This window comes from Vombatus ursinus, unplaced genomic scaffold, assembly GCF_900497805.2.
Source record: "Vombatus ursinus unplaced genomic scaffold, bare-nosed wombat genome assembly UNPS02014778.1, whole genome shotgun sequence".
NCBI classification, from domain to species: Eukaryota; Metazoa; Chordata; class Mammalia; order Diprotodontia; family Vombatidae; genus Vombatus; species Vombatus ursinus.
The window spans coordinates 6,065,271-6,081,533 of NW_020954556.1; the positions used below are offsets into that span (position 1 = coordinate 6,065,271).

Genomic DNA, 16,263 nt, shown 5'->3' on the forward strand with positions numbered 1-16,263 from the left:
CCGAGCCTCCATCCCCGTCCCAGAAGGAGGACACCGCGGCTCTCACGCTTCGGGGCTGGACCGGGCTCAGGGAGCCTCTGGGGACGCTGGATCGGGGGCGTCTCAACGCCACCGCGTAAAGGGTTCCTCGCCACTTGCTTGGGCTAAGGACCCAGGCTGTGCCTGAGCCCGCCCGGATTGTCTTCGTGGTAGTGAAGCTCCCAGCCCGGGTGAAGCGGGGGGAGAGGGAGAGGGAGAGAGAGAGAGAGAGAGAGAGAGAGAGAGAGAGAGAGAGAGAGAGAGAGAGAGAGAGAGAGAGAGAGAGAGAGAGAGAGAGAGAGGGAGGAGAAAGGGTGGAAGGGTAGGGACTTTTTTTTGGTGGTGCTGGTGGGGAGGGTGTTGGTGCTCTGAGCAGCGAAGTGTGAACTGGGGCTCCAGGGGAGGCGGGGACTGCAGCTCCGTAACCCGCCATGGCTCAAGCAGCCAAACAGCTGAAGAAAATTAAAGACATCGAGGCTCAGGCCCTTCAGGAGCAGAAGGAAAAGGAGGAATCCAACAGGAAACGGAGGAACCGCTCTCGTGACCGAAAGAAAAAGGTAAAAAGCCAGGGGCGGGCGTGCGAAAGCCAGGCTACGCTGGGAGACTGGGGGAACCGACCGTTTGGGGTAAGGGGAGGGTCGGGGAATCCGAGGAAGGACCTCGGCGGGGCTGGACCCCGGGAGAGGATGAGATCTGGAGAGTGGATGCAGACCGAGGCTGGAGGGCTCGGAGGCGGAGAAAACCTTTACTGACCAAGGAGGGCGGGAGAAAGATATGTGACTGGCTGGTAGTGGTGGTGGGGAGAACGGGAGAGAAGGAAAGGTGAATGATCAGGAGGCCCGAAGGGGGAAAAGAGCCAGGTGATGGGGGCTGAACGGCCCAGCCACCGGTGAGGTGTGCTGCTGCCTCTCTCTCCCGGGCTGGGAGGCTCGTTCCAGGGCGGGAGGGCTGGCTGGAGGCGGTCTTCCTTAGGAGGGAGGTCCACGGGAGGCGGTGTCCTCCCGCTCGTCAGCCCGCCAGCCTGCCTGCCCCGCGGTTGCAGCAGACCCCTCTTCAGCACTCTGGACAGATCCCCTCTGTGAGCGCTGTGTCTTGCCCAAGAAGGAACTTTTTAGGGTCTCAGCCTCATCTCCTGAGAGGAAGCTGGGTTTCTCAACAGTTCCTCCGTGCTCCTCCCAAAGCTTGATGCCCTAAATTCCCGGCACAGGCTGGCTTCTCACGGTAGAAAAGGCGGCCGCAAGGCGCACGACCCCGCTCTAGGGTCCAGGCTGAGGAGTCAACTCTGAACCTGCATCTATCTCCTCTGTCTCCTCTGGGTCAGTTACTTCAACTCTCCCGCCACTGAGAAGAGCTGAAGTAGCCTGGGTCTCCGTGAAATCCTCCCTGAAAGTGCATTATTTTTCCTTCTCCCTAGGAGCTCCCTTGTCTGGGCCCGCTCTGTGCGAATGCTTGGTTTGTAAACCTCTTGGAGTTTGTACATTTTAGATCTGAGTGAGCAACTACTGGGCTGGCAAAGTTGTTTTTAAAAGCAGGGCATTAGTGCAGGCGGATAGCATCACACCAAACAGGCGTGGGAGCTGAACTAGGCGAGGTCCCCTGGGAGCATACCCAATAGCATCTTCAGAGCTGGAGATTTGAGGGGGAGTGAGATGGCCGAGGGACCACATCCCTTTCTAGTACCCTCTAAGGCCCTAAGTAATCTGCTGCTAACTGCAGTTCTGACACAGCGGCCTGGGTTTCCTTCTACACTACATTAAAACCCTGTTAGCTACGAATACCCTTGGAAGATCTCGGGCTGGGGCAGCCAGCACTGAACCCAGTGGCCAGTGCCTACCAGGTCTGGGTGCTTAATACACGTTTGCTGAATTGAATTGAATCAAACTTTTCCCAGTCAGACATTCTGAGGAGTGTGTATGAGGATTGGAGAACATGGATGTATGGCATAGAGTCTGAAATGAGGCTGAACTTTCTGCCCAGGAAGAGCCATTTTAAACTAAAGGTGTGTGATCTATTCAGCATCCTTTATGCCCCTGTGCAGAGAGTTGGGCCTTCCTGGGTTGATGCCAAGGTTCCACACTGTCCTAAAGCCTTCCAATAGCTGTTGCATTAAACAAGGGAAGAGAAGAAAAGCCTTTCCTGGAATTATCTCACTCTGACTACGAAAGTTTGGAATTTGTCCTTGAAAGGGGAGTTAGATGATTTGCTGGTTTGTGAATAATAAATAATTCAATAGTAAGCTAATAAAATGGCACCCACTAATTTCCTGCCTCACCTTTCTTCTTATGAAGGAACAAAGTACAACAGTGATTTTTTTTTAAAATCTAGCTAGTCCCAAATATCATCCTTTCAAACTTATTTCCCCAGTCTACCTTCCAAAAGTCTGCCCTTCAAATTTTCCTCTTCTCCACTCTCAAAAGAAAGTTTCCTTTTTTTTATGTGTATAAACAGTAGAGTAACACAAAGGCACTCCTTCTGTAGGACTAAATGATAACTCTTCATTTGGATTTGGGTCAGTGCATGCACATGTAGGATGTATGTTTGTGTGTGTGTGTGTATGTGTGTGTGAGAGAGAGAGGGGAGGGAGGGACACACACGCACACACACAGACAGAGACAGAGTGACAGAGAGAGACAGAGACACAGAGAGAGAGACAGAGACAGAGAGAGAACGAACCAGGTTCTTTCTGAAATACCAGAACTTATTCTGATGAGTTAAGAAAGAGGTTGTCTGCTTATTTATGACTGTATTCACCCACTCCTTGGCATGAATGTAAACATCTCTTTGTGAAGATATGTTCTATATTCCCTTTTGGTCTGTTGAATTTGCGAGCCAAACATTCTTTCAACTTCTCTCCAAATTGCTCACTCAATTTTTTAAACCCACTTCCTTTTCTGTACCTTCCTCCTGGAAATTCTTTACATTCCTAATTAATTCCTTCAACATTTGCAAGAAAATGCTGTTTACCCCACCCTTTTCTATTCTTTAAATCCCATCTGTTCTATGATGCTGAACCATCTCTGGTACATCCCTGACCTGGTCTCTTCATTTGTTTTAGGACAATGAGAAACAGTTCTCTGTCTGTTATTTTCACTTCCTTAGTCCTCATTCTTTTAACAATTGGAAAACTTATATTTTCCATTTTCCTTAGTGTATAATGATGCTCTCTCTCTCCCCTTCCCTACCACCCTCAAGCTAGAAATCCCTTCAGCTTGTTTTGCTTTATTGGTTTCAGCATTCTGCATCAGTTAATTTGTGTGTGTGTGTGTGTGTGTGTTTAATAATTTATAAGGATTTTATTTGTGTGCAGCATGCTGGGTACTATGGTTGACATAATACTTTTGAATAAATATTAATTAAAGGTCACAGGATGTAGAGCAAATATCACTGGACTGGGAGCCAGAAGAGCTGGATTTGAGTATCAGCTCTGAGTTATTAGCCGTGTGCTTTTGGGTAAGTCACTTAACCTCTCTGAGTTTCATGTGCAAAATGAGGCTAATAATATTTACACTACCTACCTCACAGGGTGTAACACTTTATAAACCTTACAGCATTGTATTCATGTGAACTATTACTAATTAAAGAGTGAAATCTTAAAGCATTTTGTAATTTTAGAGTATGAAATAAATGCTGTTACCACCAACACCACCAAAACCAATAATAATAATAAAGACAATCAGTTATTATCCAGAAAATTTGCATTGTGGTAGATTCTCTGGTACACGGATTTACCTGGAATTGTACAGTACCTGTATTTTATAGTAGTTTTAAAGGGCTAGAGTAGCTTTAATTCCCCACTCATGCACTGAAGAATCACATTGGGGAAAAAGAAGATATGAACCATATTTTATCTTAAAATGTGAATGATCAGAATATTAATAGAAAAGTCAAGAGGGCTTAAGCATAGTAGAAAAGAACAGTTCTACAGACCTGAGAAGGCTCAGTCAAGGCTTAAAAAGGTAACTAGAAGTGAGATTGGGTAGCAGTTCAGAATGCATTAATATAAACATTCATTTATCATGTAGATCAATTGGTAAATGTTTATTAAGGACTTACTATGTGCCAGACACTGGGCTAAGCACTGGAAATATAAAAAGAGACAAAAGACAATATCTGCCCTTAAGGAGCTCACAATTTAATGGAGAAGACAGCATGCAAAAACAAATGTCTAGTAGTTTTTTAAAATTTGGGAGTTGTTAAAGCACAGAAAATGACATTCTGTGGCCTTCTACTCACTGAGGAATTTGCCTTCCTTCTCATTCTCTCCTTTATGTAAGGAAAGGACTTTCCTTCCTACCTTGACGGAACTAGATGGTACAATGGACAGAGCTCTGACCCTGGAGTGAGGAAGATTTGAATTTAAATCCAGCCTCAGGCACTTCCTTACTAGCTGTGTGACCCTAGGCAAGTCACTTAACCTCTTTCACTCAGTTCTCTCATCTATAAAATAGAGATAATAATAGCATTTACCTCACCTACCTCCCAGAGTTGTTGTGAGGACAAGATGAGATAATATTTATAAAACCCTCTGCAAAGCTTTAAGTGCTATAGAAATGCTAGCTATTATTACTATTAGGTCTTATAGGGATCTGGGATAGCACTGGTGTAGTATCCTGACCCTGGGATGGCACTGGTATAGATCCTCACCCTTCACACCTTCCCATTCTGTGTAGTTTTGGTTCATAGCCTTCCATAAACCTTCCACGATGAAGTCTTTCTCATATTAACACACATTGAACCTTAGTGAATTAAGTATTCATATACTCAAGGGCTGAGGGAATTCTGAATTTACCTTCATTCCCTGAGCAAATGGGAGCTGTTTGGGTGGGAATATACTCTTTTTTTCTGTTTGGAAACTGCCATTGCAGTTGTAACTTCAGGAACAGTTGCCTTTTTTTTCTGCTTCTACTGTGTATTTTCTTGTGTGGGAAGGTGCTCACTAAAGGCTGCTGTGTATCAGTGGAAAGGAAGGGAGTTGATGTGTGACGCACCAAGTGACACAGATAGAAACCTGCTCAACCCAAGGAACAGAACTGAAATGATGAAGCTGTGAAGATGCCTCAGGTCTTTTGGCATTCCATTCAGCTTTTCATTTATGCAAAGCCAACCTTTGCCACAAAATCTCTTGCTGGAGGTTGTAGCTGAAGGATTTCTGAAATCCAAATCTTTCTGACATTTCCTGACATTTTTTCAGCACCAAGGGCTGGAGTTTAAATTAATTGATGGCCAGGTATATTTAAAAGATCCAACCATATCAAGATTTTTCAAAGACTAGGAAAAACATGTGGTGTCAACTTTTAACATGATTGATATTTTTAATATGCCAGTATGTGATTCTAGTTTCCCAAAGACCTTTCCAGATCTTATTCTATACTGTTTCCCCTTTGCGTGTTCTATACTCCACCCCAGCTGGACTACTCAATATTCTCTGACCTGATCTTGTCCTGTTCTGTTTATGCATTTGAACAGGCCATTCCCTGGTACCTGGATTGGACTTTGCTTCTACTCTTCTATCTCTATGTATTACAATGTTCTTCCTTCAAGGCCTAGCTCAGATGACATCTCCTAGCTTTCCCAGGTTCCCCAGCAAGTTGTAATCCTTTGATCCTAGATTCTCTCAGGCCACTGTTTAACTTCTCTGATGTATTTAATCACAGTGTAACTTGTATTGTAGTTATCTGTATACATGTCTTACTCACCTTCCCCCCCCATCATGTTGTAAGATTGTAAGCTCCTTGAGGGCAGTGACTGTGATGTTTGTCATCTTTTTTCCTCAGTACTATGTATATTGCCTAGCATAGAGTAAGTGGCTAATAAATGTTTGTTAAACTTGATTTTACCTTTTCTCTCTCTTATTTATTCATTCAACAAACATTTATTAAGTACAATGTTCAGAGAATTGTACTAGGTGCTTTGGAAAAAGGGGAAATGTAGATAAAAAGATGGAAATGTGTCTGTCCCCATAGAGCTTACAGTCTAGTAGAAGTATCAGTAACAAACCCAAATAATTGTACAATATTACATTTGTGTATTAGAGAGATGAAAAACACAGGGTAAAGTGAGACCCTAGGGGAAAGACTTTAAAGTTGGGGGATAAATGAATGAATGAATGAATGAATGAATGAATGAATGAAAAGGCATTTATTAAATACTTAATGTTTGTCAGGCACTATAGTAAGTGCTAGGGATACAAAAAGAAGCAAGTAAGAGAATCTCTGCTATAAAGGAGTTTAGATTCTAAGAGGGAAAACAACGCATAAAGGGGAGCTAAAGATAGAAAGGAGGGTGGTCAGATATTGGGGATGCCCTTGTCCAGGAATGGTTTGAAAATGGCCAAGTAGTGGCATGGTGACCTGCTTCTACCATTCTTTCTCTGTCTCTTATGTCTCTCTTCCCTTTCCTTCCCTTCCCTTCCCTCCCCTCCCCTCCCCTTCCCTTCCCTTCCCTCCCCTTCTCCTCCCCCCTTCCCTTCCCTTTCCTTCCCCTCTCCTCTCCTCTCTTCTCCTCTCCTTTTCTCTTCTCTCCTTTCCTCTCTCTCATTCCTCATTGTCTCTATCTCTCTGTCTCTATCTGCCTTTCTCTCTAGCTCTTGTCCTTAAGGTGGAAAAGGAAAGAGATGGATAGGAAGGGAGAGAGGGAGGGAGGGAGGGAGAGAGAGAGAGAGAGAGAGAGAGAGAGAGAGAGAGGGAGAGAGAGAGAATGGTAAACTTTTTTTGGGAGGGGTGGTTTACACAGAAGAGAAGTAAGGATTAGAGAACTTATCATGAAGAGCAGGTGAGTGACAGACAATTTTTATCCAAACCATTGTGGCTCCTTTCCATCTAAGGTTATCAAAATAAAAACTAAAAGGACTTTGTCATTACAGAAAATATCATGAAAGAGCAATCAGTTTCTGTGACAAAAAAATCATAATTATAGCTGCATGTATATAGCATTTTAAGGTTTGCAAACCCTGAGGAAGATGTTATCATCCTTATTTGTATAGATGAGAACATTGAGTTAGACAGAGGTCAAATGACTTGCTAGGGTTAAACAGCTAGTAAGTATTTGAAGCAGAGTTTGACCTCAAGTCCTTCTGACTCGAGATCCAGTGCTCTACCCACTATACATTTTCCTAGGAAGCCAATGGAAAGAGCCCTGGACTCTAAAATAAGCAGACCTGGATTTTAAACTACTTGTGACAAGGATTCCATCAGGCATTGCTTAGTGGTAATCAATGTGAAAGAAGATGCTGATTTAGGTCAACATGAAATATTGGCCATAGCCAATGGATGGGAAGTGGGAAAGTCTTTTAGTCCTAGTCATCTTTAAAAAGGTATCTCAGATTGCAGCAGGCTTAATATCCTTACCTTCCATTTATAGTTTTAATAGTGCCACTGGGGTGCATGGGATGTTCAGTAGGACTAGCACCTCTAGTGTGAGAGCTTGTCAAACCCTTTCCAGGGCTGCTTATCCACCTTTGGCGTCCACTGTCACCCAGCTCTCACCCGTGGCTCCAAGAAGCTGTAGCTATACAAGTAAAACTATCTTGGCAGACAGGCTAAACCAGGTTGAGGGTAACAGACAGGCCTCAAGCCCTTTTGGTGAGTTAGAGGGATGTCTACCCCAAGAATGTGAAGACAACCCTCATGAAATGGACATATGAGGACAATTTATTCCAACAGCCAAGAAGGTAGAGGAAACAGAGTTTGGTGGGTTAGACACTGAAGATGCCAAGGTCATCCACCACGTTCCAGGCTATCACCAGTTATCTTGACTTTTGTCTGGCAAGAGTGGACTTTGATGACTCTGGAAGAGAGAGTGGGACTCTGACTTACTTAGGTCCAATTCATGCACAAGTCAGGATATCACCCTGTGATGTCATTGATCTTCTTTGAAAACAAAGGACAAACACCAACAATAGCACCCCAACCCTCTAAAAATACTTGAAGGCATATTTAATTCCTTTTTTTTTTTTAGGCAATTGGGGTTAAGTGACTTGCCTAGGGTCACACAGCTAGTAAGTGTCAAGTGTTTGGTCTGAGGCCATATTTGAACTCAAGTGCTCCTGACTTCAGGGCTGGTGCTCTATCTGCTCACCACCTAGCTGCCCCTAACTCTTTCTTCTCTCTCACAGTCCACACTGAATCAGTTGCTAAGCTTGTTGATTTGTCTTCTGCAATAGCTTTTGTATCTGTCCCTTTCTTTCTACTCAAACTGCTCTCACCCTAGTTCAGGTCCTTATCCCATCTTCCTTGGATTAAACACATTATGATAGCCTCCTAACTAGCTTCCCTTTCTCTAATCTATTCCCTCTTCCAGTCAGTCCTCTAAAAGCTTTGAAAAATCCAAAATAATCCCCCTAATATGCAAATTGTGGCTGTGCCACAGTCCTGCTCAAAAGCCTTCTCTGGTTCCTTGTTGCCTATAGGATATACTATCTTGCACATAGTAGGTTCCAAATAAATATTTGTTGAATTTAGTTGAATTTCACAACTATCATTTCATTTGAATCCCACAATGACCCTGAGAAGGTATTGTTTTCCCAATTTACAGATGGAGAGACTGAGCCTTAGAGAGGTGAAATGGTACGGAGCAAGAGAGAATGTATTGACCATATTAGTGACCAGATGATTGTTTCGCCCTGTACAATGAGGAATTTCATTTGGAGTGAGATGTAGAATGCAAGAGCAATGATGAAGAATAAGCATTAGCAGGAAGATAGACTGGTGTAGACTTCCACTACTACTACTACTTTGTTACTACTACTAACGATGTGATCATTGTGGATGCACTTTGGGCAGATCACTTGGCCTTTTAGAACCTTACCTTTAAAGGTGGGAAATGATACTTGCTCTACTTCTCTCATAGTGTTAATTTATAGTTTTCTAAGTCAGTATGCTCCCTACAGGGATTGAATTTGACAATGGTTGTCCAGATGGCCACTGCCACCATTGTGAGCATATTCCCCAAGCTATTGCACTAGTAAAGCAAAAGAGTGGAAAGAGCCAGGATGAAATAAGATAATGGGTATAAAACACCTTGGAACTGTAGCACATCCTATAAATGTGACTTACCACCATCAGGAGCAGCAACACCATCATCAACAACCTCAGCATTAGTAGAACTGATGGAGATTTGTTCCGTGAAGTTTGAATTCAGTCAAAGGGCCACACTCCAGGACCTAGAGGGCCACAGGTGGCCTTGAGGCTGCAGGTTCCCCACTCCCGGATTAAATGCTTACTGTATGCAGCACACTGCACTAGCATTGGAAAGACAAATCTAGACAAGAAGGCCTTGTTCATGAAAAGTTCATAATTTAATAGAGGAAAAGGCCAAGTACACAAATAACCAACATACAAGAGAGAGTAAGATAAGACCACAGGAAGGAGGGAGAGAGATCATTGTCATTTGAGGAGAAAGGGGCAGGTGAGGGAAGGCTTCGTGAAGGAGATGGCTTCTAACTTGGGACTTGAGGGAAGGGACTGCAAGAGATATAGATGGTGGGGTGGGGAAGGAGCCCATTCCAAGAATAGCCCAGGCACAGTTATGGTAGAGGGCATGATGAGTAAAGGAGGCAGAATCTTCCAGTGGGGCTGGATCATAGAATGAAAAGTGCATGAAGGGGAGTGATATAGATTTGGGTTGGAAAGTTTGTTTGGAGCCAGATCGTGGTGGGGCTTAATGGCTAGATTATGACATTTGTATTTTAACCTGTCAGCAATAGGGAACCATTAAAGGTGGTTGACCAGGGGAGTGATGTGATCAGATTTGTGCATTTAGTAGATGACTTTGGGAGCTGTGTGGAGAAGTTTGAGAGGGCTCATGATATTATACAGTTAGAACTAGAAGGGATCTTAGATGTCATCTCCTCTAATCTATGACATTTTATAAATAAAAGAATTGAGGCCTGGAAAGGTTAATTGTACTACTGAAGGGCACTTTTTTTTTTTTTTGGCTCTTTCCACTCTTTTGCTTTACCAGTGCAATAGTATGGGGAATATGCACACAATGGTGGCAGTGGCCATCTAGAGCAACCATTGTCAAACTCAAATAGAAGGCAATTCCTGTAGGTTGCATATTGATTTAGAAAACCACAAATTAACATTATCTATGTTGTATTGTATTCTTATTTGTTTTTAAAGACATTTCCCAATTACATTTTAATCTGGTTCTGCCAAGGAGACACACTGGCCTTGAGTTTGACAGCTCTGATCTAGAGAATAGGAAATATAAGTATGAGGGACCCAGAGCAAGTAGCCCAGATGATTTTTGCCACCATACAAAAAGAAGCTTGTCTTGTATCAACAACCTCATCCAACCCCAGGCTGACTGATCTTTTCTCCCAACAATAATGAAAAGTGATGGATCTGAAGCTCTTGACTAGGTTAGAAGCTCCTGGAGAATCATGACTGTATCTTTTTTGATAGAAGAATGGGATCAGACCTGCCCTTAAGGAAAATAACTTTCGAATTTCTCACAGCACCCTGAAAAATTCCATGTACATAGTAAATGCTTAATAAACAGTGAATGGAAAGATTTTAAATAAAAAGGTCCAGGATTATTTTAGATGTAAGGCCCAATTACCAAAAGCCATCATTTTCATCCTTGTGATTATCATAAAATAAGGTGCTAATGTTATGCTGGATGAAACTGGGTTAATGTGTTACTTCTCTTGGGTGACACATTGACTTTTCAACATGGGCTTTCTGGAAAAGATTCTTTTGCCCATCATTTCCCCTTAAATCAAACCAGGTTGAAGGTAGCCTGCTGACTTGTGTGTTTGTGTCTCTCTGTCTCTCTGTGTCTGTGTGTTGGAGGGAGGGGTAAGCAGGGAACTGGCCTTATAGTTATCCTGGCTTTATATCACTAGCTATTGAAGAACGTCAACTAAAAATATCTATTTGAAAAATTAGCGTGTAGATGGGCCTAGTGGCATTTATTTGTAGGCCCTGCTACTGGGTAAGCTGAGACTAGTGGATCACTTGAGCTCAGGAGTTCTGAGCCACAGAAGGGGTAAAGCCATTTAGATTGCCATACTGAGTCCAGGTCAGAGAACCACCAGGCTGCCTGAAGAATGGTGAGCTACCTTAGATCTAAAAATGGAGAAGGTTGAAGTGTCTGTCTATCACAGATAGACTGCTAGGTGGCGCCATAGTGCACAGAGCACTAGGCCTTGAGTCAGGAAGACCTGAGTTTAAATCTAACCTCAGACACTTACTAGCTGTGTGACCCTGGACAAGTCACTTAACTTCTGTTTGCCTCAGTTTCCTCATCTGTAAAATGGGGATAATAATAGTACCTATATTCTAGGATTATTGTGAGGATTAAATGAAATAATATTTGTGATGCATTTAGCACAGTACCTGGCATATTTTTGTTGTTCAGTTTTATCAGTCATGTCTAACTCTTTGTGACCCTATTTTTGGGGGTTTTCTAGTAAGTGCCTGAGGCCACATTTGAATTTAGGAAGATGAGTCTTCCTGACTTCAGGCCCAGCTCTCTATTTACTGCATCACCTATCTGCCCTAGCCTGGCACATAGTAGGTGCTATAGAAGTGCTATTATTATTACTTTTTTATCATTATTAGGTTTGGGCCTGTGAATGGCTATTGCACTTTCAGCCTGGGGAGAGAGAGACCCAATCTCAAAAAAAAAAAAAAAAAAAAGAAGGAAAGGAGGAAGAGATGAGAAAAGAAAGAGAAAGAAAGAAAAAAGAAAATTAACATGCAATACATATTTCAGTGATGCTATGAACACTTTTTTCCTTCTTTTTCAAGTGAGTCCTAGTGCTGGGGTGGAGGTTGGGGAGCAATTAGGCTATTTTCTTATAAAACCAAGAAAAGAGAAGAATTAGGGCATGTAAGATGATTATCTTCAAGTAGTTGGGAGGCTGTAAAATGTGGAAAGAAGAATCCAATTAGTTCTGCTTGACCCCAGAGAGCAGAATGAGTAGCAAATGGAAGATGCTACAAAGAGACAGATTGAGATTTGGTGAAGGAAAGACCGCCTAACTTTGTTCAGTTGTTTCAGTCATGTCTGACTCTCTGTGGCCCCACTTTGGGTTTTCTTGGTAAACATCCTGGAGTGGTTTGCCATTTCCTCCTCCAGCCCATTTTACAGATAAGGAACTGAGGCAAACAGGGTTAAGTGACTTGCCCAGAGTCACACAGCTAGTAAGTGTCTGAGGTCAGATTTGAACTCAGGAAGATGAGTTTTCCAGGCCCTGTACTCTATCCAGTGTGCCACCTAGGTGTTGCTAAAAAAGAAAAAAAGGAAGAAAGAAGAAGAAAGGAAAGAAGGATGAAAGAAAGAAAGAAGGAAAGAAGGAAAGAAGAAAGGAAGGAAGAAAGAAAGAAAGAGGAAGAAAGAAAGAAAGACAAGAAGGAAGGAAGGAAGGAAAGAAGGGAAGAAAGGAAGGAAGAAAGAAAGAAAGAAAAAGAAAAGAAGGAAGGAAGGAAAGAAGGAAGGAAAGAGGAAGAAAGAAAGAAAAGAAGGAAGGAAGGAAGAAAGAAAAAGAAATACATAAACCTGTGTAGTTTTTACAGGGATCTTTCTGTGTATAACTTAGTGGCCCCTTTTTCTACTTGACAACAATGGACCAGATGATTGCTAAGGTTCTTTCCAGCTCTAAACCCCATTATCCTATCCATCTAGGTATCCGAATAGCCAATCCAGTGCTCTCTTCATCACACAGTTTATGGGGAATGCTAAGACATTCCAGTTCAAGTATGAATTGTGCAAAATGGTTTCAAAGGCCCCATCTAACCCTCTGATGCTCACAAATATACGGGGGCAGGAAAAAGCAAGACACACAGACATATTCCACTACCGTCTGGGAGCTTTATAGTATAAAAGGCAACAGTAGAAAGAACACATTATAATCAGATGGACAAGCACAATTTACAACAGAGAATAGATATCAATCTCTTAATCACCACATTTGGTGCCCTTTTCTCAGTCCTCATTCTTCCTGACCTCTCTGTAGCATCTGACGCTGCTCACCTCCCTCTCCTCAATGAATCAATAGCATTTGTTAAGTATTTCTCTTGGCTCTTCTATGACCTATCAGACCATTTCTTCTTGTTCCCTTTCTCTGAGTAACCATCCGTATCACACTCCCTGACTGTGGCTGCTCCCCAGGGCTCCGTCCTGGGCCTCCTTCTCTTCTCTCTCTTTACTTCCTCATCGGGTTACCTCATCAGCTCCCATGGGTTCAATTATCATCCCTTCGAGGCTGACACCTAGATGTATGTTCATCCATTGTCTGTCTCTTGAGATCCAGTCCCACAACACAAACTATTGTATTTAGAACTGAATGGTTGGTAGGCATCTCAAAATCAACATATCCAAAGCAGAACTTATTATCTTTTCTTCCATACCCCATCAAACTCACCCCTCTCCCAAATGTCCCTATGACCGACAAGGGCAACAGCATCCTTCAGGTCACCCATGTTTGCAGCCTCATGGTCATGTCTAATGCCTCATTCTCCCTCATACCAAATATTCAATCAGTTGCTAACTCTTATAATTTTTTATTTTACCACCGCAGCATCTCTAAAAATCTGACTACTCTCCACCCACACAACCACAACCTTAGTTCAGGTTCTTATCTTCTCACCTGTACTATTGCAATAGCCTTCTGATTGGTCTACCTGCCTCGTATCTCCCCTTCCAATCCATCCTTCACACAGCTGCCAAATGATTTCCTTAAGTGCAGGGCCAACCACGTCGCTCTCCTATGCAAACTGCAGCAACTCCCTACTATGTAAAGTCTTCCGTTTGGCATTTAAACAGAAGAACATTTGAACCCCTTCAGAAACTGACCCTGACTTACTTTTTCAGCCTTGTTACACATTACACTCATTCATGCACTCTACAATCCAGCTGATCTGGCCTCCTTACTGTTTGTCATCCATGGCAGTCCATTTTGGCAGTCTTTTTCACCTGCCATCCCCTATGCCTTTTATCCCCCTACCTCCATCTCTCAGAAACCCTGGTTTCCTTCAAGATTCAGCTTGAGCACCACCTTCTGCACCAAGCCTTTAATTCTTCTGGATGCTAGTTTCTATCCTCCTACAATCCACCTTGTATTTTGTATAATGTTTCCTATACACTTATATATGTATAGGTTGTCTTCCAAAGGCAGAATGTAAGCTCCTTGAGGGCAGGTATTGCTTTCATTTTTGTTTTTGTATCCCCAGAACCTGGCACATTCCCTAGCACACAGTGGCTAGAGGAAGCCTTGGAGTTGGGAAGAAGACCTTGGCTGAAGTCTTTCTTCTTATCATAGAAACATGTAAGCTAGCTGTATGGACATGGGCAGCTAGAAGGAAACAGTGTGATACGGTGGAAAGAGTGTCTCTGGAATCCTTGATTCAAAATCCTTCCTCTGATGCCCAATGTCTTTGTTACATTGGGCAGATCTCTGAACCTCCCTAGCAGGTTGGGCTGGATAGACTTGGGAGTCAGAGGACCTTGGTTTAAAACTTGCCTATGTGACCTTGGGTAAATTATTTAGCCTTCTGGGGTCCTAGTGCCCTTTTCTGTAAAATGAAAGATGGCCTTTGAGACCCCTTCCACATTTATGATCCTCCATCACTTAATCTGTTGTCTTAGGCAGATTTTTAAGAATATAAGTCACTTCTTCTAAGGGGGAATTATTACATATGTAAGATATATATGTTAAAGCTAATATTTTCCCCCTTGTTGATTGTTAGTTTTTAAATGATATTTGTATCGTCAAGTTCAGAAGTCGATTAAGTTCAGAAGAAACATTTTGCCATCTAATTAAGAAAAAACCTCCTAAAATGCATTTCCATTAAATTTTTCTTAAAATTCATTTACGTTCCATGGAGTGTTACATTTATTTCTACGTTGGACATCAGTTAAACCGGAGTTTCTGATTTGCATTTGTAGAGGGAATTTCCATATTAGGAACTCAGCTATGCAATTTCTGGTCCCAAGCAGCAACAGCAAAAGGTATCATGGGCAAGAACACTAGATGTAGAGTTAGAAAACCTGGGTTCAAATGTCTCTAATCTATCCTGTCTGACTAAGTTGGAAAGGCTCCAAGAATGGGCTGAGAAACACATAGCAACAGACTGTATTTCAGTTGTTGGAGGACCTGCTTAGCTATGACTGAAGAAGGTTACCACCAGAGCATGGGGACTTCCAAACAGTGGATTATTCCAGCCACAACAAATCAAAAAGATTTATCTACAAAAGCGTAGAAAGGGTCTTCACTGGACAATGGGAGTGAACTCACTGACAAATCCACCCATCTATAGATGCATTGAAGCATACAGAATGTATTTTGCCTCCTGCCTCTGAACGTTGTTCAGGTTGTCCCCCAAGTTTTGCCCCTTCACCTCTGACTTTCAGAATCATTAGCTCCCCTTGCAGCTCAACTCAGGGCTTTATTTCCCAATCCTGCCAGTCATAAGTGTTCTCTGGACTTCAGGAAATTACTTGGTATTATCTTTCTACGTATATATTGAATTTCCTTTGTAGAATATAAGCTCACTGAAGGAAGAAATGCTTACCATTTTTGGGGGCTGTCTTTGTATCACAAGCATCTAGCACAATACTTTACACTTAGAAAGACCTTAAATGCTTGACCTTAAATGCTTGTTGAATTGAATTTAATTGGGAAAGACTTCATGGATGAGATAGAAATTTAATCCATCTCCAAAGAGGGAGAAGAGTATGTGATAGAAATAGATAAGGAAAACATGTCTTTTGTAGAAGTCAGATTATAAGGTACGTGGAGCATAGTAGCTACTAAATCATAAATGGTCGTCTTGGTAGTACCGATGCTATGCAGAAATTGTTGTTAAGTCTGAGCTTGCTCTTCCCAGAGACAGAGACAGTACAGTCAGCTGTGTGCCCTCTAACTGTTGGGAGAAGGGAGGGAATATTTATACTCCTGTTCTTGCCATATTTTTGAAGTAAATATCTCTTTGCAAAAGCTAAAAAAAATAATAAATGTTCATCTTCTTTCTCCTACATTCCATCCACCCTCCCCCCCAAGTGGGCTTCCTACTATGCCTTTCATTGTTGATGTTTGCTCCCCTCCTTAGATGTAGTACTATTTAAAATTGGATTTCAGAGGACAGAATATAATTAAGCTACAGTTCACATTTAATGCTTCATTGATGGACAGTAAAAACCCCTTATACCAAACTCCAAGGGACTACCGTTATTCCTTAATTGTGTTGCAGCTTTGTTGTATTGATTACCACTTGAAATGAGTGAGCCTGTAAGTGG

At 42.5% G+C, this 16,263-nt stretch overlaps 1 protein-coding gene across 1 annotated transcript in view; it reads left to right on the top strand.

The window, feature by feature from the left end:
* Positions 1 to 449: 449 nt before the first annotated feature.
* ANK1 (ankyrin 1) overlaps positions 450 to 16,263 on the top strand; it is a 305,273-nt gene continuing 289,459 nt past the window's right edge. The window contains exon 1 of the mRNA XM_027865204.1: positions 450 to 575. Coding sequence (XP_027721005.1) covers positions 450 to 575 — 126 coding nt within the window. The remainder of the gene's footprint in view (positions 576 to 16,263) is intronic.